The sequence below is a fragment of the Lucilia cuprina genome, chromosome 2 (assembly GCF_022045245.1).
Source record: "Lucilia cuprina isolate Lc7/37 chromosome 2, ASM2204524v1, whole genome shotgun sequence".
In the NCBI taxonomy this organism is placed as follows: Eukaryota; Metazoa; Arthropoda; class Insecta; order Diptera; family Calliphoridae; genus Lucilia; species Lucilia cuprina.
The window spans coordinates 6,113,518-6,139,078 of NC_060950.1; the positions used below are offsets into that span (position 1 = coordinate 6,113,518).

The window sequence follows — 25,561 nt, forward strand, 5'->3', positions numbered from 1 at the left end:
ATTATAATTATAAAAATGTTTTATAAATAAATATGTAAATTTAAAAAAAAAAATGATAAATATCATTTTTATAGTGGAAATGGAAATTCTAATCGGAAGTATAACCTTCATAGTAGATGTAGTGTAAATAGTTTTCAAGCTTCTTCGTACTTGTTTCAAGTACATTGTACTTGATTCTAGCACAATCGTACTTATTGTACCATTGTTAAATCAGTTAAATCTTTTAAACATATTAAATGTTTTTCACTAACTTTAATATTATTTAAGCTGCATGTATTAACTCATTAAAATTTAAATGGTTCTCTCTTGATTTGTATTATCAACGCTCTTACATTATTTGTGACATAATTGGGTCATTAAAATAAATGTTAGAAATTATTGATATTGCATATTTAATGTTTATGCAAATATAGTCTTGAATATAATATTTTGATTTGTTAGTTTATTGAACTTTTAGTGTATTGTGTATGAAGATAATGAAAAAAAGGAAATTTATTATTAAGGAAAACATATTCAGTAGCTGAGGAAAGATACCCTATAGGTGGTCATAAGAAGAAACTATAAAAAGTATAATAGATATCGAGAAGAGTGGATACTTCTTCTTAAAATGTTTTAGGGCGAACTTTTTCACAAAATGATTATCTACATTCTTTGCTTAAACCTAGTTTAATCTAAACAACTGTTCATTGTTTAAACAGCTGTTTATTGTTTATGTTTTTGACTAAAAAGTTGGCAATAGTAACAAATTTAACTGATCTTAAATCCATAACAGAAAAACAACATCGGGAAAAGTCCGCCTAAATTTGTAACGAGTTTAATCTAACAACAAGTTAAGCCTAGTTTAACTCAGTAGTAAGGAAGCCGCTCTTATTACCTTAGTTTAACTGAGTGTTATTTAGGGTTCTATAGTTGAAACGAAAAGTCGACTTTTCGACTTTTTTCATTTAGTTAAAAGTCGACTTTTCGACTATTTTCATTTTATGAAAAGTTGATTTTTCGACATTTCGACTTTTTCATTTAATTAAAAGTCGACTTTTAGACTTTTCGACTATAAATATTTTATGAATAGTCGACTTTTCGACTTTTTTCTGACTTTTTCCGACTTTTCGATTTTTTCGACTTTTTGACTATTTTCGACATCTTTCGATTTTTTTCCGAAAATTTTTTGAGTTTTTCAGACTATTTTAGAGTTTATGACTTTTTTCCACTTTTTTATAATTTTCGACTATTTTTGACTTGTTTCTACAATTTTCGAGTTTTAGACTTTTCGACTTTTTCCGACTTTTTTTTGACTATTTCGACTTTTCGACATTTCGACTTTTTCCGACTTTTCGACTTTTTACGACATTCTTCGACTTATCGACTTTTTTCGACTTATCAACCTTTTTCGACTTTCAGACTTTTCGACTTTTATTAACAAAGTTGACTTTTCGAATTTTTTCACAGACGATAGTCGAGTTATCGACTTTTTTGGAACAATATAATCGACTTTGAAAGTCGATTTATAGAATTCTAGTGCTATTGGCCAATTAAACCTAAGTTAAAGAATCCGGATGAAGGAATTTTATGTAAATAGTAATTTTTTGGTTTGTTTTTATCAATATTATTATTCTTTAAACGTTTGCTTTAATTTTTCTAAAATTTTATTTAACAAAAGTATTATTTGCAAAAAACAGCATTTCATTGTTTATGTTTTTGAGTTAAAAGTTGGCAATACTAACAAAGTTAACTGAAGTTAATTTAATCCATAACTTAAAAACACAATCATCGTTAAAAGTCCGCCTAAATTTGTTACGAGTTCAATCTAACAGCAAGTTAGATTGATAGGTTCTGTAGGGTGCTGTTGTAATATGTATATAACATTAAAGCTTTTGTAAGCGAAACTCCTTCCTAGTACACTCTAAAAATATTGCAATAATACTTGCGTATCAATTAGAACTGTTTTCAGATCAGCCACAAAAAGCTATAAAGACTGATCTGTATACAATTTTGTTTCATTTTTTTACATAAATTTTGCAGAATTTGGAAATACATTGTAAACATTTAAAATTCTTAGGGCGAGTTTTTCTGATAAAGATTATCTACATTATTTCTTTAAACCTAGTTTAATCTATGTTGTGTGTTTCAGTAATCACATACGTACGTAACTTATAGTTATAAGTGAGAAAATACAATCAACTAAAACTGTAAAATAATAAATTTGAAATTTTCATTTTCTTAATAATATTTGCAAAAAACAGCTGATTATTGTTTATGTTTATGACTGAAAAGTTGGCAATACTAACAAAGTTAACAAATCATAAATCCATAACTGAAAAACACAATCATCGGTTAAAGTCCTCCTAAATTTCTTTCGAGTTCAATTTAAACGCAAGTTAAGCCTAGTTTAATACAATTCTGAATCGATTACTAAACATCAATTTCAGCATATTATATGGAAAAAATCTCTCAGTGCGGTTACATTCGTGCAGTATTGAACACATGCTACCAAAAAAAAGAATGTTTATAAGAAATTAAGATTTACAGTACAATTTGTATTGACTTTTGTACACTTAATCAACAAATAATGGAAACAATTTGTTAAATCGATTGTTATTGATGGTCGTTAAGGTCTGCGGGGTGGTAACCATAGAGCAGGGAGCAAAAGTAGCGGCTAATAAAATAAAATGACATTCTAATCAAAAGTTTACAAACAATAATAAACAACAAATAAGGAAAATGCAAAAGAACAAAAATTCTACAAAATTATTTCATGGTTTGACACAAAGAATTGGTCTTTACAACAGCAAAGTGTATATTTTTAAAAATATTTATCAGCCGTAAGTTGTTTTTCAAAAAAAATAATAAGGCACGAAAATTAAACATAAACTTCACAAAAATCATTGAACTTTATTTTAAAGAATAATTATTTTGCGATAATGGTTCAAGTAACTCAAACCGAAGAAGAAATTAAAATCATCATTGAGTTAAATCGTTTAATAACCCGCAAACCGGATATTGTGCTATTGCCAAAATATCTAAAATTTAACAATCCACCCATATTCTTTGAACGACATCTAACACAGGAAATCGATGAAGTGGCCAGCTTTTGTCGTATATTCAAAACTGAGGCACGAATTATACTCATCAAAAAGGAAAAAGGCATTTGGCCAGAAATCTTTCAGAAATTAAATAAAGAAGAATTATTTCAAAAACGTTTGGAATATTCCGATCAAATAATCTCAAGAAATAAAGAACGTGATGAAAAAGCCCTAGAACGTTACGAGCAAAAAAGACGCACGGAAATAACACGTGAGGTAAGTCGAGAGACAGCCTTGCGTGAACGAGTTAAACAATTCGAACAGGAAGCTTGTCGTGAGGCTATGATAGTACAAGCCAAAGAGACTCATGTTAAGACAAAACCAGAACTGGTAAGAAGTTCTGCTGTTACCTCTTCACCAAGACCACCATCATCTGCGCTAACATCTGCTAGGACCAGTTCTGCCAAGGTTTGTAATCGTTTGGGTACACCTATTGCTCGTCCTATGGCTTCGTTGCGTAATAGTGGTAAAATTTGTGTGAACTTTAGTAGCTTTCAATATTCTACTCCAAAACGTGAATCTCAGGAGGGTTTACCTCGTCCTTTTGTGGTAGAGAATGTTCAACAATCGTGCAATACCCAAATGGATAAAGTAGAATAGGGGAATCTTCTATGTTTTGTGTTAAATTACTTGTTTATTAAATAAATGGTATTTTATTAAAAAAAACTTGGTTTTCTTTGATTGGTCAAATCAGCAATCACAACAAAAACTTACATTTTGTTAAAAGCTGGGACGGACATTGCATTTCTGTTAGATTTAAGTTCTAGGTTTTAATTAGTTAACAACATTTTGGGACTTTATATTTTCCAATAGTTTAATAGGAATCTTTCCACACTTTTACAAAATATTCAAAAGCCTTTTAACACAATAAACTTATCAAAACTTTGCACAACTTTACAGTATGTAATAGATTTTTACTATTTTCTAAAAAATCATTCACAATTTTGATAAAAAAGGCGGGAGACTGTGAATTACACTCAAATTGGATGCAAAAATGCATACTTTCAGTGCAAACATAAGTTTTAAATTTAATAAATGAAATTACTAATACATTTCTAATGATCTAAATTAGAAATTTTTAAATATAGTTCTGTTATGAAAATAAACAACTTAAATAACACAAAAGGTAATTGAAAAACACAGCACCATCTGTGGTGTTTTTCTGCTATTGTGAATTATTTTGAATAGTAAAAAATAAACTTCTTAATAGGGTTCTATAGTTGAAACGAAAAGTCGACTTTTCGACTTTTTGCATTTTATGAAAAGTCGACTTTTCGACTTTTTGCATTTTATGAAAAGTCGACTTTTCAACTTTTTGCATTTTATGAAAAGTCGACTTTTCGACTTTTTGCATTTTATGAAAAGTCGACTTTTCGACTTTTAATATTGTATAAATAGTCGACTTTTTCGGACTTTATCGGATTTTTCGACTTTTTCCGACTTTTTGACTATTTTAGACTTCTCGACTTTTTTCGACTTTTTCCAACTTTTATAAAGTTGCCAGAAGCGTAAATTTATAATGTTGCCATTTAACATTATATTATTATTATTATTATTTATTGTTAATAAAAAAATTTTATTTATATTTTTTCTATTTGTTGCAATTTTTTGAGTTTTTTCGACTTCTTTCTATTTTCGACTTTTTCCAACTATTTTCGACTTTTTCCGAATTTTTTGACTTCTTTCGACTTTTTCCGACTTTATTCGACTTTTTCCGACTTTTCGACTTTTTTCGACTCTTTTCTACTTTCGGCTTTCCGACTTTTTTCGACTTTTATTTACAAAGTCAACTTTTCGACTTTTTTCATAGACGATAGCCGAGTTATCGACTTTTTTGGAACAAAATAGTCGACTTTGACTTTTCGACTTTTTTCGACAAAAAGTCGATTGTTCGATTATTCGAAACTCGATTTATAGAACCCTACTTTTTCCGACTAATTTCGACTTTTTCCGATTTTTTCGTCTTCTTTCGACTTTTTCCGACTTTTCGACTTTTTCCGACTTTTCGACTTTTTTCGACTTTTTCCAACTTTTCGACTTTTTTCGAATTTTTTCGACTTTCCGACTTTTATTTACAAAATCGACTTTTTTTCATATCGACTTTTTTGGAACAAAATAGTCGACTTCGACTTTTCGACAAAAAGTCGATTGTTCGATTATTAGAAAGTCGATTTATAGAACACTACTTCTCAACTTAATTAATAACAAATGGTAATATTTTAAGCCTAAATATCAAATAACAATCTAAATTTAAAATTTTATTGTTTTATTCGAATTTATCGATTAAATTTTAATTTTGAAGAGAAAAAACAGTCTCAATCAAGGGTTAAAAACAACAGTGCGCCACCTAGTGCATTACACACTATTGTGAATAGTTTTTATTATAAAGAATGCCCAGAAATGCAACCCTGTAAATGTCAACAGCAAAAGATACATGAAAAAAGAAACAAATAAATTTTTTCGCAGCAGATACATAATTCATCAACGAGTCTCCCGTAAAATTTGTGCAAAATATTATAGAAATTTATAAAAATTATCAATAAAATTGTAAGAAAAACATAATATGCAGGAGGGTGAACTCGAACCACAGCCGGATAATGAAAAAATGTTAGGAAATCAAAATGAATTAAGTGGAAATTCGTTGAATGAAGAAATAGACGCTTCAGTGACAGCAACGACTGCCAGCGAAGCCGCGATGTCATCGACTTTGTCAGACACAATAACGCAGGTGATTGCAGCGTCGGTAGCTCCATTGGGAACAAGTGTTGCTGCGACTTCTGTCACCAACACAACTGGTGCTGTAGCTGGTGTAACAGTGGCGTCCTCCTCATTAGATACTGCAGCTGGTACTGTAGATGCTGAGAGCGGACAAATGGACAAAGCAGAGGATAGTGATGTGGGTGAGGATGATGCTGATGATGAGGTGAGTTTTTATTAAGATGTTGTGTAGTTATTTTTTCAATAATTTATTTTGTTGTTTTTTCTTCTTAGACTAAAGAAAACTATGAAGGTTTCAATGGCACTGGCCGCAATATAACCTTACAAACACTAATGGCGGCAAATGTTTTACAACCCGGCAAATCGGTTATGACCATAGAATATTTAGGACAAAAATTTGTGGGTGATTTGTTGCCAGATGGCAAAATTAAATCTCAAGAAACTGAAACAGTCTTTCTAACGCCCAGTGCTTGGGCCATGAATTGTAAGCGTATTATTAATCCCGAAAAGAAAAGTGGTTGCGGTTGGGGTTCCGTTAAGTATAAGGGTAAAAAATTGGATTCTTATAAAAATAGTTGGCTGCGTAAATGTGCCTTACAAAAGGATTCAATTTCGGAGGATATTGATGGAGGTAAGTTGTAAGAATATAATAAAAAAGATTAAATGTTATTTAGCTCTATTAGGCCATAAAAATAAAGACAAGTTTTAGTCTGAAATTTAAATAGTTAAAAAAAAACATTAACTTCATTTTAAAGTGACTGTTTCAGTACTTAACAGATTTACAGGTCTTAGTGCGACAATATTTTGAAAAAAAGACTTAATATAATTTTAATAACATTTTTGCAGATGCTGATAAAAAATCCGACTCCCCCATGCCTGTCATAAAACGTACTGTATTTCAACATAATACCATTATTAATCGTAATGTTATGCAGTGAGTTGTGTTATTTAAATCAAATCCTTTAAGGAAATTTATAAACATTTTTTCTTTCTTCTAAATGCTCTTCATTTCCCTCCTCACCATATAGTGATGCAAATATGCTTATTGAGGCAGTACCCTTTACTTCGGTAGGTAAACTACAACCATTCCTATTGACCATGAACTCTTCCGCATTACTGTTGGCGGATTTTCACTGTCATTTGACTATGCATGAGGTGTGTGGCTATTTGGGTGGCACTTGGGATATTAATTCGCACAGTAAGTTTTTTATTTTATTAGGAAAATAACGATATTAACGTTTACGTTTTAGCTTTGGCTATAACAAAAGCCTACCCCTGTCGCAATACTCGTTTTGATCGTTCTAAAGCTGGAGAGGTTGAACGTGAGATACAAAAAGCCATGATGAAAGATCAATTATTACTAGTGGGTTGGTATCATTCACATCCCAAATTTCAAGCTGAGCCTACTTTACGAGATTGTGATGCTCAATTAGATTATCAAATTAAAATGAGAGGATCTTCAGATGCCACCTATACGCCTTGTGTGGCGTTAGTGATATGTAAGTCTTTTTAAGTTTTTAAGAACTTTCCCAAGATAAATTTTGGTTTTTTGTTTTCTAGCCCCGTACTTTGATGAAAATCCCACCTTAGAATCGGTGGTAAAATCAATTTGGGTTATGCCACCCAATGAGAATAAACAGGCCTTGGAATATGGCCGTCCTATGCTGATGCAATATTCTGTATTACCCGACAAAGAGATACCCGAAGAGGTACGCACTGAAATACAATCCTGTGTTGATTATTACACACAATTTCGCAATGAAGTAGTACGCTTCTCGAGCGTCTACAGTGATGATGTTACTTATATTGAGAAACTGAAAAATACTCTTTATCCCAAGTTTCCAATGAAGCAAAATGATAAAGCTTTATGGAATTGGATATGTGCCGTTTTGGGTTGTGAGCAGGAAGATGATTTTATACCACCCAAAACTATTAAAATCATTGACACTAAAGAAGAATTGCCAAAATTACACATGGATACAAAATTGGAAATAAAACCGGAGGATGAGTTAAAGTGTGATGATTTGACTACAAAACAATTAAGCTCTGCTGAGGAGGCTTTAAGAGCGGCTGAAGAACAACAGCAAGCGGAGCAAAAGGCCAGTGAATTGAAGGTTTTATCTTTGCAAGAACAATTATGTTTGCCTTCTGGCCTTAATATGAATCCAGTAAGAATGTTATCGCCTTTGGCCACACCAAATCCTATTGCTACCACCACGGCCACTACAAATGCTACTAGCATTCCTCCCATTATACCACCTCTAGTGCAACCACCGACAGTTCCTCCCCCGGGTTTGCTGCCACCTATGCCTCCTTCTTTGCCATCATTGCCACAGTTGCCTACAGCAGCTCCTAACTTGCCCTCTGCCTCACCCAGAGACAGTCCCATCACCATACCCTCAAACTCGGCTTCTCCGGCCAAATTTGAAATGCCCGTAAGAGCTTCTCCTTCACCAGCCAAGTCTGACACGTCTTCACACACTTCAAGGACTCGCAACTCTCCAGCACCCAGTCCTGGCAAGTTCAGTATTAGTGATATAGCTCGCAACAGCCCTAGTATTACACCAACCAATAAATTTGATCCCACAACAGGGGCTTTAGTGCCGCCCACTGTTTCTTCCTCAACAGCGCATGGCATACCCTCAGCTAATGATTTGATGGCTGCTAGTTTGGCTCAATTAGCCGGTCAACTGCCGCCTAATTTCCTGCAAACCGATTTGGCCGCACTTTTCCAGCAACGTAAAGATTATGGCAGTACATCGCTCAATCAATTAGCTGCTGCTGCCGCAAAAGTAGGAGGACAAAATAAATCACAAAACGCCACAGCCACTTCCACCTCAGCTGCAGCCCAGTCTGGCGTACCCGATTTCTCAGATCCCAATGTGGCTGCCGCTGTGGCCGCTTATTCACAAAGCTTCAACATGCCTCGCCTGCAAGATATGATGCCTCAGGCAGCAGCACCTACACCCACACAAAGCAAATCAAAAGAGAGATCCTCCAAATCGTCTTCATCATCATCGTCTTCGTCCTCATCATCCACCTCGTCGAACTCGTATAAAACTAAACTAATGAAAGAATTGGATGAATTGAAAAATGATCCCTTGAAAATGAGTGAACTCATAAGATCACCAGAATATGCAGCTCTTTTACTGCAACAAGCCGAAGCTTTGGGAGCCACCACTTTGGGCACTTTGGGATTTGGAGCAGATTTTAGTTATCTAACAGGAGGCGCTGGTATGCAACCTTCAACCTCCTCGTCCTCATCTTCAGCAGGAGGCAAAAGTAAAAATTCTTCAGCAGCAGCTGCTGCGGCGAATGCAGCCGCTGTATCGGCAGCAGCTTTAACGGCTGACTACAATAATCTTATACAAGCCTCCAAGTTGTTGGGTTACGACTCATATTTACAGCAGCAAACAAAAAATAATGATTTAAATGCTTTCATACAACAACAAATGGCAGCTGCAGCAGCTGCTGTTCAGGTACCCTCAGCTCCGACTCCTAGCACTTCCAAAAAGCAACAGCAGCAACAGGCGCAAGCGCAGGCTCAAGCACAGGCTCAGGCTCAGGCCCAAGCGCAGGCCCAGGCACAAGCTCAAGCACAGGCTCAAGCTCACAACGATTATACTCAACTCTTGCAAACATACACCAAGTTTTTTGATCCCAACTTCGGAGCTTTAATAGCGGCAAAAGGTGCAGGTCCCTCATCACATGAATTGTCTGCCTTGCTATCTGGCGGTGTGGGAGGAGCCAGCGGTCCCTCCACCTCCTCCTCTTCATCGAAACAAAAACAAAAGGAAGCTCAACAGCAACTCACTCAACAAACTGATATGTTAAATCAACTATTGCAATCGGAAAAACAGCAAAGCGATCTTAATGCTTTGCTCTATCATCAAAATAAAGCTGCCGCTGACTTAAATGCTCTTTTCGCACAACCTACCGGTCAGCCACCCTCGGCCAATACACCATCATCCTCCAAATCCGGAGGTGGAGGCTCAGGACCTAATTCCACTGGTGCTCCCTCACCTTTAACTGATCCCGCTGCTGCTTATTATAATGCTTTGGCCCATGAGAAAATTCAAGATTATGCCGCTTTCTTTCAACAGCAACAACAGCAAGCTGGTAAATTTGGTATACCCGATCCTTTAGCTAAGTCAACATTAGCCGCTAACAATCTGTTCATGTCTCCTTCAGCTTTGTTGAAAATGCAGCAAGAATCGATAAATGCCATGATGATGAAACCACCCAAGTCGACTTCATCCTCCTCCCGTACACGGGAATCGTCGGCCTCACCAGCCCTGGAACGTCTAACACCTACAAAATCAGCCTTGTCTGGAGGCGGCGGCGGTAGTGGTGGCAGCTCGAATGCTGGAGGTGGTGGCGGCGGCGGTTCGGGAGGTGGTAAATATAATTTTAGTGCTGTAGATTTGGCCATTTCTAGTGTACCCTCCAATACTCCTTCACCAGCTCCTTCTGATGGCAGTAACTCTTCTTCGCATCGACGTCCTTCGAATACGCCTCCCGTGGATTTGACCCGTCTGTATGGTGAACTAGCTCCACCCGGTTCTCTGGCCGCTCTCAGTGTTGGTTTGGCCAATGCTGGCTTAGCCAATGCAGCCACCAAAAAACGCATGGAATTTTCATCTATTGCCGATTTGGCTGCTCCACCACCAGCTAAAATACCCAAAACGGGTGATGATGTTTTGAATCTCTCAAATGAATAAATCATGAATCGAAGATGAAACAACATTTAATCATATTTTAAGACTCACACACACACACATCATTTTCTTATATAAATAAGAGTATTATTTTTGAAAAAGAACAGTTTTAAATTGAATATAAGCTTAGATTCGTATTAAACTTGAGCTGTTTAAAAGTCCCCAACTCATAGAAAGCTATAATTTGAATGCTACAGATTTTGTAAAGAATGATAAAAAGGCAAAACACATTTAGAAAATTTATATTAAAAAAAATATCTCTTGCATTTGGTTTGTTTTCTAAAGTTTAAATGCGTACATTTTTAAACTCCTTTTTAACACCGACTTTGTAGCTGTAGTTTGAGGTGTTCTTTTTATTAATAGATTTATGTTTAATTCAATTTTCTCTCCTAATTATTTAGCTTCTAAAGCTATTGTATTTTTTTTTAATTTTCTATATCTATACTATTAAGAATTTTAGTTTTTCATACTTTGCCTCCTCTAATAATTATTATTTTAATTTACCTTTATTCATCATCAGTATTGTTTATTTGTTTTCTTCCTTCTTTACGGTTTGAAAACTTTATTTAAGATGAACATAAGCTCAAATTATCTGTTTCTAAGGATTATTTCCTTTATACTCTGTATTTTTTTTTTTGCTATTTAATATATAATTAATTGTTTAAGCATTCTCGTACAATACATATTGTGTATTATCAGTTTTATTTTTTTTTTATTTTTAAATTATAAAGAGCAATAAACTTTAAATGTATTTTATTCTTAAACACAAAAGATTTAATTGTTGTTATTTGTTAAGATGTGATCCACATTGGAGATAATGTTTAAGTCTCTCTTCAAACAGGAATACTTAAGCCTACAGATATAGATAACCTAATTCTGTGCTCTCAATGTACAAATGCTGTTGCCTTTTATTCCTAAAGATTTAATCTAACACAGACGCCTCCAACATCAAGTCGCAATTGTACGTGATATTCTTCGCCCTCATACTGTTCACTTTCTAAATCGATTGGTAAAGTAATTTCTATCTTCTTCGCGATCACACGAATTGTCTGCTTTGCTATCAGCCGGCAGGAGCGGGACCAGCGGTCCCTCCACCTCCTCCTCATTGCAACAAAAACAAAAGGAAGACCAACAGTAACTCACTCAACAAACTGATGTGTTAAATCAGCTGAAAGCTGATCGAAAGATTGATCTTTATATTGTCATTATTTTCTTGATGCCTGTGATACCTATTATCTGCTGCTTTTATGAGAAAAACAAATCGAAATACAGATCCTTATTCTTTGTCCTTATCACCCACTTCTTCCAACTCTTCAAATTCTTCTATTATTTTTAATTCAAATGCTCCATACATCAGCATCCACTTGCATATAAAGCTTATCGTAGAGAGGTTCTTTATGTCATAGTTATCTTTTTCGCGATCATTCTCTTTAAACCTTCTCATTTTTGGACCTTTAAAGTAGCATGAGAGGAGCCAGCGGTCCCTCCACTTGCAACAGCAAATCACCCAATAACCTGAAATGTTAAATAAGCTATTGCAATCGGAAAAACAACAAAGCGATCTTAATGCTTTGCTCTATCTTAAAAAAAGCTGCCGCTGACTAAAATCCAACCTCGGCCAAAACACCATCATCCTCCAAATATTATGGTGGTGGGGGCTCTGCTTTGTCCCATGAGAAAACTCAAGATTGCAGTTCAGTTAGTATCAAGTGCCTTACACGTAAATAAAAAACTGATCGAAGGAGTGATTCTGCAACTCTTCGAACAAGAATACTACAGTTACTTCACCTGGAGAATCGAAATGTTCTGATTCCAGGCTAACTTGTTTTATTAATTTCCTTCCCCCTCCTCGTGGATACGCGCCTGTGTCACAGTTATCTTCTTAGCGATCATTCTCTTCAAACCTTCTAATTTCAAAAGTCTCGCTAGACATCGTTCTTCCAGCTGTTTTGCAAATTGGTATAACAACAATGAGTGTGTAAAAGTTTCAGCAACACAAAGGAAGACTCTTCTTCAATATTCGGAAGATTCCAATATAGCATAAGTTTTTCGAGTATTGTCGCGATCTCTTTTGGCCTCTAAGGCGTTAATTATTGCTGATTTATCAGTATAAACTAGAGACTTCATGTTACCCGAACCGTAAATAATCGAAAGGCGTGAAATCTCAAGACCTTGGAGTTTAATTGACAGATTCATTTTCCGAAAATATTTGAATAAATTAAATCCTATTTTCAAACACAAAATCATTGATCATTGAGTTAATAATGATGGTAGCGTGTAAAGCGCACCAAATGATGCATTGGTGGTAGACCCATCAGTATATTCTGAATCATATTAAGTATTTGTAAGTGTCTTTTGAAAGCACAACCGAACCGTGCGGGAGAATAAGAAGCTGATGTTTACATAGTTATTATCGATTATAAAACGAGTAACATTGGTCCACGATTTCACAAGTTTAAAACACTGAACATTTACTCTTTGGTTTAAAACATGTTTGTTTTATATATCCGAAAATTATATTTTAATGTATAGCGAATATGGGACCATTGACTATCCACAAATTCACTAGGGTATCCGATTATTTGTCAAAATACCTCTCAAGCGATGCATTTTAATGATACCATAAAACTCGATATAAACAAGTCTTATAGGAACTTTAATTTCACTATTAAAATTGTAATAGGATAGATCAACAATTGACACTAATCCCCATATAAGATCGTCTTCAGAAAATAACGTCTAAAGCTCATAATTCAAACCAAGCCGACCTTATTAAAGTTGATATTCCGAAAATCACAAACTTGCCTAAGAATAGCGAATAATATTAATGTCTTCTTTAGAACCCTAGCACTGCGGCTTAACAAATATCAAGTGATACGAGAGCGCTAAAAGATGAATCTCCTGGGAATTTATTGGGACCCAGAATGTTATGATTTATTGAAATATATGTATATATCTAGACCATCGATAATATCAGTAAAGATTACAAAAATGTTATAACAGATTACAAAAATGTTATAACATTTCGTTTTACTACCTTAAAAGTCATTACCCTAATATATATCGATCTTATGACAACAAGTTGTATTCAAATTCAAATAAATGTAAACAACAACATCAGGTGGTGTTTATTCATTAATCTGCATATAAATCCAGTTTGAAAAAAAATAAAACAACAAAAATTGGCCGGCATTTGGTTCTACTTGTATCATAACTGGGTAATATGCAATAAAACTGAACACTTTGAAAACAAATATCTAAACTTAATATTGAATAATTTGTTTTTGAACAAACACCCGGTTTGATAAGTTTGTTTTTATTATTTTTTCAACTCGTAACTATTCTAGATCAACAAACAGGTGAACAGGTGAACCCAAAAATAACAAACCGATAAAAATAAGACTGGTTTTTCGATTCACAAAATTGAATCCTAATGAAGTTGAGAAACTTATGAACCTAGATAAACAACATTTTGGGTGGTGTGACAACTGTTATTGCTGCTGCTGGGGTATATAAGAAGCATCGCTTGTCATGACACAAGGTTTTTTCTTAATTGTGACGTCTTAACGGTAACAGCAGTGTTTAGCGGTCGTGTAACTTAAAGTAAAACGTTTAAAACATGAGTGATTACAAGGTAAATGGAAGAAAAATTCTTCCTTAAGTTAAATATTTTATTCCAAAAAATGTGAAAATGTTGAGAAGAGAATAAAAATGTGCGATTATTTTATTAAATAGATAAATATTAATAAAAAATATATAAAAAAAACAAAAATTTTCAATACGTGTCAATGAATTCTTGAGAAAATGCATTTTATGAAATTTTAAATATTGAAAAAAGTGTAATTAATCTAAAATTTTATCGCAAAAAAAATTTTTCAAATATAAACGAAAATTAAAATTCAAAACGATTGAAAAATATTTTAAAGTAAATAAATAGTCTGCTTTTTAAAACCCGATGTGGCAAAAATTTCTAAATAAAAATTTAAAAAATTTGTGAAAGTTTGGTGAAAATATTAAAAAAATACCTTAAGAAAATTTTAAAATTTAATAACTATTTGATAAATCCAGTAATTAAAAACACATGCCAATAATAAAATACACATTTATATAAAACTATAAAATGTTTAAATTAACTTTAAATTATACAAATCAGTTTCAAACTAAAATTTTAAAAACAAGTTTTTCAAATCTTAAACAAATTTTAAGCTTAATAACATTTATAGCGAATGAAATGTGATAGAGAAAATCGAAAAATGTAAATATTTTTTGATCTAAAAATAACTTTAAAATCTGGAATAATTAATACATAGTGTTTTTTTATAAAATACAAGCTAAAACCAATATGCTGCGCTAACCTCCTCTTAATGGAATAAAATAGGATTTTCATTAAATTGCATCTCAAATTGTATGATTTTAAGTTTAATATTAAATAGATTTCTAGATATACGAAGTTTTGCATTATTTTCATATTGCCGGTGCCAATCTACCCATTGAAAGTACGCCCCATTTTCTTCTAGATGTTTACATGAATATCAAAGTTACTCATGTACAATTTGATGATTATATCTCTTTATCGTTTTTCAGATATACATACGATTTTTTTATTAAATTCATAAGAGTGTCCCAAGCTCATTCTTTGCTGAAAGTCCGCCCTCTTCCACCCAAAATGTTCAGATGAATATTGAAGTTCTTCCTGGAAAATTTGAAGGACCTAGTTCTATTAGGTGGCGCTCCCTCCATTGGTAGTCCGCCAAATTTATTGCCCAAAATGTTTTCATGGATGTAAAAGTTCTTTGTGCAAATGTTGCAGATTCTATCTGTACTATTTAATTCATATGGGAGGTGCCAGGCTCTCTCTGCTAGTCCTTCCTTTTCTTGAAGTTTCTGAGAAATTTGACTTTTAAGATTAATTTTGGCGGGGTACTTCACCTACTTGAAATTCCAAAAATGTAGCCTATAGTTTTTTTTCCAGACATACCGAAAGACACTGTGATAACAATAGTTTAGTTCTAGTTCAGTTCTAGTTTAGTTCTACTTCAGTTCTAGTTCAGTTCTAGTTCAGTTCTAGTTCAGTTCTAGTTCAGTTCTAGTTCAGTTCTAGTTCAGTTCTAGTTCAGTTCTAGTTCAGTTCTAGTTCAGTTCTAGTTCAGTTCTAGTTCAGTTCTAGTTCAGTTCTAGTTCAGTTCTAGTTCAGTTCTAGTTCAGTTCTAGTTCAGTTCTAGTTCAGTTCTAGTTCAGTTCTAGTTCACTTCAACCGTTTAGCCATCTATAAAGTCCAATCAAACCTATAAGAGATTTTTAAAAAAGCTATTCATCGGGACACTCTAATGTATATGAACTTATGTATAATATATGTATCTATGCTTAAATATATTTATGCTCTTTGGCTCAATTCTCTAGACTTTTAAAAATGTATTTATGAAAATAAAGTGGTTTTGAATGTGACCACTAAAACCATCTGCTGCTGTGAGCATTTGAAAAAGTATTATCACGCTCTTACAGTTGTTTATTTTAATACCCTTCATTACAGTATTAAATTTGTCAAATCGTTTGTAATTTTATATATTTGTGTATATTATGAAGGTCAATATAACGAGACATAAATTAAAAAATAATTTCAGCCGTTATATGTTTTTATGCTATGCTTAATTCTTTTTAAAACTACACTCAAATCACATGGATTCTGTAATGAACTGTGGTATTGAAAATTTACAAAAATAGCGTTACCAAATAGCTACTACTCTCACGAAAACTGTATTTAATAAAAAAACTGAAATTGAAGGATGTATAAAATTCTATAAAGTCGGTTTAAGTTGTTCGTGTAATTCTTGGTATTTGTCTTATTAAATATTTGTGTTAGACATCTCTAATCCTAGTAAAAGTTGTGAAAAAGTTTGTTCTACTTGTTGAAATTTAGAAAAACTGTTTAATATTGTATTTGTCTATTTACTACTTACTAGCTTACACAATGTATATAAGCAAGAATATTGTATTAAATATGGTTGTTTTATTTACAAACATACTTGATAAAGAAAAAACTTTTAAATGGCTATTAGGGAATGATTTTCTAACAAAAGCTTTTAATCAGAGATTAAGTGAATGATCTTTACGAAATTAAGAACAACAGTTTAGAAGAACTTTAATGAACTGTCAAAATATTAATAAAAATTAATATTTGTGAGAGTTTTTCAAGTGAAAATCTAATTTGATCTTTATTGAGAAAGATATTTTCTTTTACCGATAGGAGAATATTCAACGATTATTAATCGAGTTATGAACGACTAAAGAGGAACAAAGAACTTAATATTTTTCACATGAAATTAGATGTAAAGTAGTGGAATCCAGCAGCATATGACAGATGAATTTTATCCAACCTATTAATTTAATATTAATTATAAGAAAATCTTATCAAGTGCTTATTAGATAACAACTAAATAGAAATGATACCAACATGTTGTACATTGTACAACATCTTAGTTCAGTGATAACTTACAAATTAAATTTTGTTAAATAAATGCTTTTTTTCATTACATGTCGTTGGAATAAAATTATATGGTTTAAAAGAAGTAATGCGATACGTCAGTTGTGTTCAACGACCTTACATTTACTTATGTATAAAGTTCAGTTCTAGTTCAGTTATGGTACAGTTCTAATTTTGTTCTAGTTCAGTTTAAGTTCAGTTCTAGTTCAGTTCTAGTTCAGTTCTAGTTCAGTTCTAGTTCAGTTCTAGTTTAGTTCTAGTTCAGTTCTAGTTCAGTTCTAGTTCAGTTCTAGTGCAGTTCTAGTTCAGTTCTAGTTCAGTTCTAGTTCAGTTCTAGTTCAGTTCTAGTTCAGTTCTAGTTCAGTTCTAGTTCAGTTCTAGTTCAGTTCTAGTCCAGTTCTAGTTCAGTTCTAGTTCAGTTTTAGTTCTAGTTCTAGTTCAGTTCTAGTTCAGTTCTAGTTCAGTTCTAGTTCAGTTCTAGTACAGTTCTAGTTCAGTTCTAGTTCTAGTTCAGTTCTAGTTTAGTTCAGTTCTAGTCCAGTTGTAGTTTAGTTCTAGTTCAGTACAGTACAGTTCCAATTGAATGACCCCCAATAGCTGATTTTTTCACTAAAATAAGTACAAATGGAAATAAATGATCTTTTAAAGAAAATTGTCTTTTCAACAATATATTAAAAAATTAACACCAAAAGCCTTGTAACTAATATTTTTTAAAAAAATATCATTTATATGGCATTATTAGTGTAGAAATTTACCCATTTTGACAATTTTCTGTCGAATTGGGTCACATATTCTCATTATCTAAATAAGACCGTGACCTTTAGTGCACAGTAATGTTTTATCAAAGCATGTTTTCAATTGTTTGATATTTTCTATTTACCATCTCAAAAGTAATACGGCTTATTTTGTTTTTACCAAGAACGTAGTTTATTTGTTAATTAGAGCTTCGCGGTAGCTGCCAAATTGCTTATATAGAGATTTGTAGATAAAAGTTAAATATTTGGCATATACATATGTATGTTAATAACTATGTTGTGCAGAGATGGAACATTTAGAATTATTGTTTTGTTTGTGTAAATGGTTAAAAAATTGGCATCAGCCTGAAATTGGACCATCTATAAAAAAGTTGGTCTAAAGATACCACTTTTGTTGGACTAAAAAATATTTTTTTATGTTTTTAAATTTTACAACAATTTCAAAATCATAATTTACCATGTCTGATGTAACTGTCTTTAAATCGAACATTCCATTTGTAATCTTCATTTAAGGAAACGTGAGAAAATTCCTTAAGTATGTGAAATATTTTACAAAAACAAAAATATTAATGTTTAAAAATAGTTATATGAAGTATGATTTTATGAAATGTGTATGATAGACACAAAAATCTACCAATCCGAAATAAATGAAGCGTATAAATGTATGAATTTATGAATAATAAGTAATAAGATAATACTATACATATTTATACAACTTAATATACTGTTGACTTCAGCAGAAAGTAAATTTTCATTAATTTTGGAAAAAAACTTATATTTCGAATTTGATAAAATTAAAAAATTAAAAACCTATTAAAACGTTTTTTTATACATTTCGATTTTATAGTACATGAGTGGTTTTGGTTCTCACTTTTCATCCGAAGATCCCAGATGTCCAAACTCATTACCCGAAGGACAAAATACACCACAAAAGCGTGCATACGGCTTATATGCTGAACAACTGTCCGGTACAGCATTTACAGCACCACGTAAGGAAAATGCACGCACTTGGTTTTATCGCATCAATCCCAGTGCCAAACATCAACCATTCCAGGCATACGAAAAAGCCAGCAAACATTTAACTCATAATTGGGATGAACAGAAACCAAATCCCAATCAGGTAAGTTAAAAAAAAAACATATATGTATATTGAATTTTCAATTATACATAAGAGAATCAGTGTTAAATTGTTTTTTGTTTCTTTTTAATTTAACAAACATTTTTATGAAAAAAGTATTCAATAACTTTTTTCATTCTTAACCACGATTTTGTTATCAATACCAGAGAAAAAAAAAACTAAAAACCATTTCATTGTCAAACTAAATATGTGTCCACTTTCATAGTAAAAATGTCTAAATTTACCAGTTTCTTTTTTAGTCGATTGTTAAACCACATTTTATATTCTCCATTCAATTTCAATTTATGTACGAATAACTAAACAATGGTGCGATACACATCGTTTGTTTACTACAAAATTGACATATCTCAAAATTCCAGTTTTTTGAACTGAGTACTTGATCATATGTCATATTAAAGGCCTCCATATTGTTTTGTCTACATATTTTGGAAAATATATATTATTTACGGTGGCGACTGGTTTTTTTTGTTTTTATGTCAAAGCTAAACAGCAAACATAATAAAACCCACTTTATATATCTAGTGTTATTTTCGAAATCCCTAATCGTTGAATTTTATTAAAATAATAGTAAATTATCGAATAACATTCAATATTTTAACCGAAATAAAGTTTTTTGATTTACGCAGGTTTTGTAGTCAATGCGCTATATGTACCAGTATTCATTTTGTTGTTCCGTTTATAACAAAGCCAAATAACTATATTTAGGTAGTAGATTCTGGATTAGTTTTACTTCAGATATAGTTTTTTTAGTTCAGTTCTAGTTCAGTTCTAGTTCTAGTTCAGTTCTAGTTCAGTTCTAGTTCAGTTCTAGTTCAGTTCTAGTTCAGTTCTAGTTCAGTTCTAGTTCAGTTCTAGTTCAGTTCTAGTTCAGTTCTAGTTCAGTTCTAGTTCAGTTCTAGTTCAGTTCTAGTTTAGTTCTAGTTCAGTTCTAGTTAAAATTTTGTAATCAGTATGTTGTTGGGTGTATACAATCCTTGATAACCGAATATAATACATTTACTTGTTTGTTAAATATATGTAGATGCGCTGGAAACCATTTGATATTCCTAGTGGAAATGAGAAAGTGAATTTTGTTCAAGGTCTGCACACCGTCTGTGGTGCTGGAGATGCTCGTTGTCGTCACGGTCTGGCTGTTCATGTTTATCTCTGCAATACATCTATGGAAAACACAGCATTTTATAATAGTGATGGTGACTTCTTAATTGGTAAGTTGTTGTGTGTTTTCTAATGCTATATTCTGTTTAATATTTTCTAATATTGTTTTTTTTTCATTTCAATATAATCAATAGTAGTGTTTAGTATTATTATGATCATTAACCTTTACGAAATGTTAATGAATAGTAATGTATAAATTTTTTGATTATTAAAGCGAATGGTCATTATATAAAATTAGGTTATTTTTAAAATATGTATATAAAATATTTGTGGTCATGAGGCCAATTTGAGCAAAATACAGAACTTATATATAAATTATTTTCTCTTTGTAATTACAGTCCCTCAGGAAGGAGTTTTGGATATTACAACTGAATTTGGTAAAATGAAAGTTTCTCCCAATGAAATTTGTGTTATACCCCAGGGCATACGTTTCGCTGTAAATGTAACAGGACCCACCAGGTAAAAAAATTACAATGCAAACTTATATGTTGTTAAAACTTATATTCAAAATATGTTTTGTTCACTTAATAGAGGTTATATATTGGAAGTTTACGACAATCATTTCCATTTACCCGATTTGGGACCTATCGGTGCCAATGGTTTGGCCAATCCCAGAGATTTTCTTACACCTGTAGCTTGGTTCGAAGATCGTCAAGTAGAAGGTACTAAGTATTTAATACATTTGAAAAAAATCATTAATTTTATTAAATTGTTTATTTTATGATTATTTTAGGCTTCCAGGTAGTTTCTAAATTCCAAGGCCACCTATTTGCCGCCAAACAAAATCATTCATGTTTTGATGTTGTTGCTTGGCATGGCAACTATGTGCCCTACAAATACGATTTGGCCAAATTCAATGTTATAAATTCCGTTAGTTTTGATCATTGTGATCCCAGTATATTCACCGTCTTAACCTGCCCTAGTGCCAAATATGGCACTGCTATAGCTGATTTTGTTATCTTCCCTCCCAGGTGGTCGGTGCAAGAGCATACTTTTAGACCACCTTATTATCATCGTAAGTGTTTCTTTCATTCCTAAGAATTCTTTTATAATTATTTTTTTTTTTTGGTTTGAATTTTTAAGGCAACTGCATGAGTGAATTCATGGGCTTGATTTTGGGTCGTTACGAAGCCAAAGAGGAAGGTTTTATGCCCGGTGGTGCCACTTTACACTCCATGATGACACCTCATGGACCCGATAACAAATGCTTTGAGGGTGCTTCTAATGCTAAATTACAACCCGAACGTGTGGCTGAGGGTACTCAAGCTTTTATGTTTGAATCCTCTTTAAGCATGGCTGTGACCAAATGGGGTGAAGAGACTTGCCAGAAATTGGATGCTAAATATTATGAATGCTGGCAGGCATTGAAAAATAATTTTAAATTAAATAATTAACATTTTTGAGGGTTTTTTATATATAAATTTAATAAAGTTTTTCTACAAAATATTTATAATCGATTTTATGCTATTTTTTTTATTTAAGGAATTTTTTGAAAGATTTTCTTTTTATAGGAAATTTTTGAAAAATTTACTTTTTATTGAAATTTTTTGAAAAAATTACTTATTATTAGACATTTTTGAAAAATGTACTTTTTATTGTAAATTTTTAAGAAATGTTGTTTTTATAGAAAATTTTGAGGAAAGTTTATTTTTATAGGAATTTATCAAGAAAATGTACTTTTTATAGGAAATTTTCGAAAAATTTCCTTTTTATTGCAATTTTTCGATAAATTATCGAGTAGTTTCCTTATTATTGGAAATTTTCATTTTTTAGGAAATTGTCGAGAAATTTTATTTTTTAAGGAATTTTTTATAAAATCTCTTTTATAGAAATTTTTGAGAAATTTCCATTTTATAGAAAATTTTCGAATAGTTTACTTTTTATAGGGAATTTTGAAGAAATTTTCTTTTATTGGATTTTTCAACAAAATTCATTTAAATAGGAAATTTTAAAAAATTTGCTTATAATATGAAATATTTCAAAAAATTTTTGAGAAATTTCATTTTCATAGGAAAATTTTGAGAAATTTTCTTTTCATAGCAAATTTTTGAGATATTTCCTTTTTATAGCAAATTTTTCCAAAAATTTCCTATTTATAGGAAATTTAAGATGAATTTCTTTTTTATAGGAAATTTCCGAGAAATGTCCTTTTAATAGGAAATCTTCGAGACATTTCCTTTTTATAGGAAATTTTTGAGAAATTTCCTTTTTATAGGAAATTTTCGAGAAATTTGCTTTTATAGGAAATTTTCGAGAAATTTGCTTTTTATAGGAAATTTTTGAGAAATTTTCTTTTTATAGGAAATTTTCGAGAAATTTGCTTTTTATAGGAAATTTTCGAGAAATTTGCTTTTTATAGCAAATTTTCGAGAAATTTTCTTTTTATAGGAAATTTTTGAGAAATTTGCTTTTTATAGGAAATTTTCGAGAAATTTGCTTTTTATAGGAAATTTTTGAAAAATTTTCTTTTTATAGGAAATTTTCGAGAAATTTTCTTTTTATAGGAAATTTTCGAGAAATTTTCCTTTTATTTTCTATAGGAATTTTCGTAATTTTTATAGGAAATTTTTGAGAAATTTCCTTTTTATAGGAAAGTTTCGAGAAATTTGCTTTTTATAGCAAATTTTTGAAAAATTTTCTTATTATACGAAATTTTTGAGAAATTTTCTTTTTATAGGAAAATTTCGAGAAATTTCCTTTTTATAGGAAATTTTCTAAAAATTTCCTTTTTATAGGAAATTTTCTAAAATTTTCCTTTTTATAGGAATTTTTCTAAGAATTTCCTTTTTATAGGAATTTTTACAGAAATTTCCTTTTTATAGGAAATTTTCGAGAAATTTCCTTTTTATACAAAATTTTTGAGAAATATTCTTTTTATACCAAATTTTCGAGAAATTTCCTTTTTATAGGAAATTTTCGATATATATTCCTTTTTTATAGGAAATATTTAATAAAATCCCTTTTAATGAAATATCTTTTTTTATAGAAAATGTTTGTTAAACTTCCTTTTTATAGGAAATTCCGGTTTCTAGTAAATGTTTAAGAAGTTTTGAAGAAATTTTCTATTTTGTAAAAAATTTTCCACAAATATCTTTTATGAAAAATTTTACTTTTTATGAAAGATTTTTGAAATATTAACATTTTATGAGAAATTTTTGAAAAATGTCCTTTTATAAGAAATTTTCTATAACAATTTTTAAAAAATTCTTTTTATAGAAATTTTTCTTTTTATTGAATATTTTCAATGAATTTTCCTTTTTTTTATTTTTAGAAATTTTCTTTATATTCCTTTTTATAGGAAAGTTTCGTAAAATGTCCTTTTTATATGGATTTTGATAAATGTCTTTTCAAAGAAATTTTCCAAAAAAAAATTCTTTTTTAATGCAAATTTTCTGGATTTTTTTTGCAGAAAGTTTTCAATAAAATAAGATTTATGTAGAATATAATTGATAAAGTACCCTTTTTATAAAATATTTGTGATAAATTTCCCTTTCGTAGGAAAATTCCTTTTTTGTTTAAATAAAAGTCTTTTTTTAATTTAAAACAATTTCCCTTTTATTTTCGTTTTTATTTAAACTATAACTAATATTTGTTTTGTAAATTGTTTGTATACCGCTGTAAATATTTGATATATTTGTTCTAAATATATATGTGTAAGTACATACAAATACAATAATTGGCAATTTTTAAAATTTACTGAGCGAAAATATGTTTAAAAAACAATGTAAATTAAATAATGTTAATTAAATAATTTTTAATAAATAAAATTGAACATTAAATATCACAACCATTTATACTATATATATAATAATATTTATATATTTAAATCGTTCAAAAACACTAGTAGTACCATTCACATTTATCGAAATTCAACAAGACATTTACACAATACACTCCTTATATTTTAAGAATAAGAATAAGACCTAAAAGTAAGTACATACATGTACATAATAAGTACTAAGTTATAACAGTAGATAGTTAACAGTTGAATAATTATGTTTTGTTTAAGAGAATTTACAAAGAAGGCTAACGTCGATAGAGCAAAAGAGAGAAACTAAATTAACACCTAAAAGTACGTGAAGTTGTTCTTAGTTAAAAGATTAGTTACTAGAAGTGTTAGTTTTTATCTATAAACATTGTATATTGTTTGTTTTCTTTTTAACAAAAAGTTCGTTGAATTTCTCTATAAACGAAATGTTATAACAGGTGCCGAACGTGGTCCTCGATGTGTGGTCGTTGTATGCGAAACACTTGAATTTAAGCGACATACACACAAATAACTATTATTACATACTGTATTCGTTTTATCTATTTGTTGTTTGCGATGTGGCATCGTATCTACCGTTACATTATCATCTGAACGACGATTATATATACATTTAGTTTCACAACTACAATAGGCCGTCTTAATGTAACGTTGTCGACTACTCTGCTGATTAGCTGTGTTTGAGAAACAGGAGCCACCACGTTGCAGATGCTTAATGTAACAGTGATTCATTATGGGATGTAAGGCCGCCGAACTGGAGGTAAAACTTTCTGTATCTACATTACTGATAAGGTCGGGGGCTGCGTCATTAAGGACTACAACAGAGTTCTGTTGCAGTTGATGTTCGGTAGTTTGACTGATTAGCCAATAGGTACGCATATCGCCTTTACCCTAGAAAAGGTAAAATAAATGAGAAATTAAGAAGGGATTAGTACTTAGATGAATACTGATATTTTTATATAAAAGTGGAACATTTCCTAAGTTGGCTTAGCTTATATGTGTATATCTTGAACTTACCTTTATGTTAATTAGTCCTCTTTCTATACAATGATATCCTCCTAAACTTTCCAATAATTGATACGTTTCTTCGGAAATGTGAATTTTCATTGCATCTCCTGTGCTCTCCATACGTGAAGCTGTATTAACAGTATCTCCAAAAAGGCAATATCGTGGCATCTGTAAAAAAGTTGAATAAATTTTAAACTTTTTAAAGACTTTACCAAACTATAGACTAGACTATGAATAGAATAGTCATAGTCAGTAGACTAGACTATAGACAAGACTATAGACAAGACTATAGACTAGACTATAGACTAGACTAGTCTAGATTATAGACTAGACTAGTATAGACTATATACTAGACTATAGACTAGACTATAGACTAGACTATAGACTAGACTATAGACTAGACTATAGACTAGACTATAGATTAGACTATAGACTAGACTATAGACTAGACTATAGATTAGACTATAGACTAGACTATGGACTAGACTATAGACTAGACTATAGACTAGACTATAGACTAGACTATAGACTAGACTATAGACTAGACTATAGACTAGACTATAGACTAGACTATAGACTAGACTATAGACTAGACTATAGACTAGACTATAGACTAGACTATAGACTAGACTATAGACTAGATTATAGACTAGATTATAGACTAGACTATAGACTAGACTATAGACTAGAATAAAGTGTGTTCTATAGTCTAGTTTATAGTTTAGTCTATAAGACTAGTGTG

General features: G+C 31.3%; 4 protein-coding genes across 7 annotated transcripts in view; 3 read left to right on the top strand and 1 right to left on the bottom strand.

Annotated features, from left to right (window-relative positions):
- Positions 1 to 2,467: 2,467 nt before the first annotated feature.
- LOC111689080 (dynein axonemal assembly factor 4) lies at positions 2,468 to 3,756 on the top strand. Its single transcript, XM_023451583.2, has 2 exons — positions 2,468 to 2,819; positions 2,901 to 3,756. Exon 2 carries the CDS (start codon positions 2,919 to 2,921, stop codon positions 3,678 to 3,680), a length of 762 nt encoding a protein of 253 aa, XP_023307351.2. The 5' UTR covers positions 2,468 to 2,819; positions 2,901 to 2,918; the 3' UTR covers positions 3,681 to 3,756.
- A 1,766-nt stretch (positions 3,757 to 5,522) lies between these two features.
- LOC111689081 (MPN domain-containing protein CG4751) lies at positions 5,523 to 11,287 on the top strand. Of its 4 annotated transcripts, none has more exons than XM_023451586.2 (7): positions 5,523 to 6,003; positions 6,072 to 6,429; positions 6,645 to 6,732; positions 6,827 to 6,996; positions 7,049 to 7,297; positions 7,359 to 10,196; positions 10,263 to 11,287. In XM_023451586.2, exons 1-7 carry the CDS (start codon positions 5,644 to 5,646, stop codon positions 10,517 to 10,519), a joined length of 4,320 nt encoding a protein of 1,439 aa, XP_023307354.2. In that variant the 5' UTR covers positions 5,523 to 5,643; the 3' UTR covers positions 10,520 to 11,287. The 4 variants fall into 4 exon arrangements, with proteins under 4 accessions (XP_023307354.2, XP_023307353.2, XP_023307355.2 ...); XM_023451585.2 differs by having other exon boundaries at positions 7,359 to 9,926; positions 9,990 to 11,287; XM_023451587.2 differs by having other exon boundaries at positions 7,359 to 9,917; positions 9,990 to 11,287.
- Positions 11,288 to 11,634: 347 nt separating this feature from the next.
- Positions 11,635 to 21,502, top strand: LOC111688748 (homogentisate 1,2-dioxygenase). The gene is made up of 9 exons (XM_046948534.1): positions 11,635 to 11,650; positions 13,357 to 13,734; positions 13,864 to 14,150; positions 18,600 to 18,872; positions 19,912 to 20,095; positions 20,384 to 20,504; positions 20,577 to 20,707; positions 20,779 to 21,060; positions 21,129 to 21,502. Exons 3-9 carry the CDS (start codon positions 14,136 to 14,138, stop codon positions 21,437 to 21,439), a joined length of 1,317 nt encoding a protein of 438 aa, XP_046804490.1. The 5' UTR covers positions 11,635 to 11,650; positions 13,357 to 13,734; positions 13,864 to 14,135; the 3' UTR covers positions 21,440 to 21,502.
- Positions 21,503 to 23,587: 2,085 nt separating this feature from the next.
- The window catches only part of LOC111688747 (guanylate cyclase 32E), a 60,683-nt gene continuing 58,709 nt past the window's right edge, over positions 23,588 to 25,561 (bottom strand). The window contains exons 20-21 of the mRNA XM_046946958.1: positions 24,829 to 24,987; positions 23,588 to 24,702 (exon numbers count right to left, since the gene is read on the bottom strand). Of these exons, the coding sequence (XP_046802914.1) occupies positions 24,229 to 24,702; positions 24,829 to 24,987 (633 nt within the window). The 3' untranslated portion in view covers positions 23,588 to 24,228. The remainder of the gene's footprint in view (positions 24,703 to 24,828; positions 24,988 to 25,561) is intronic.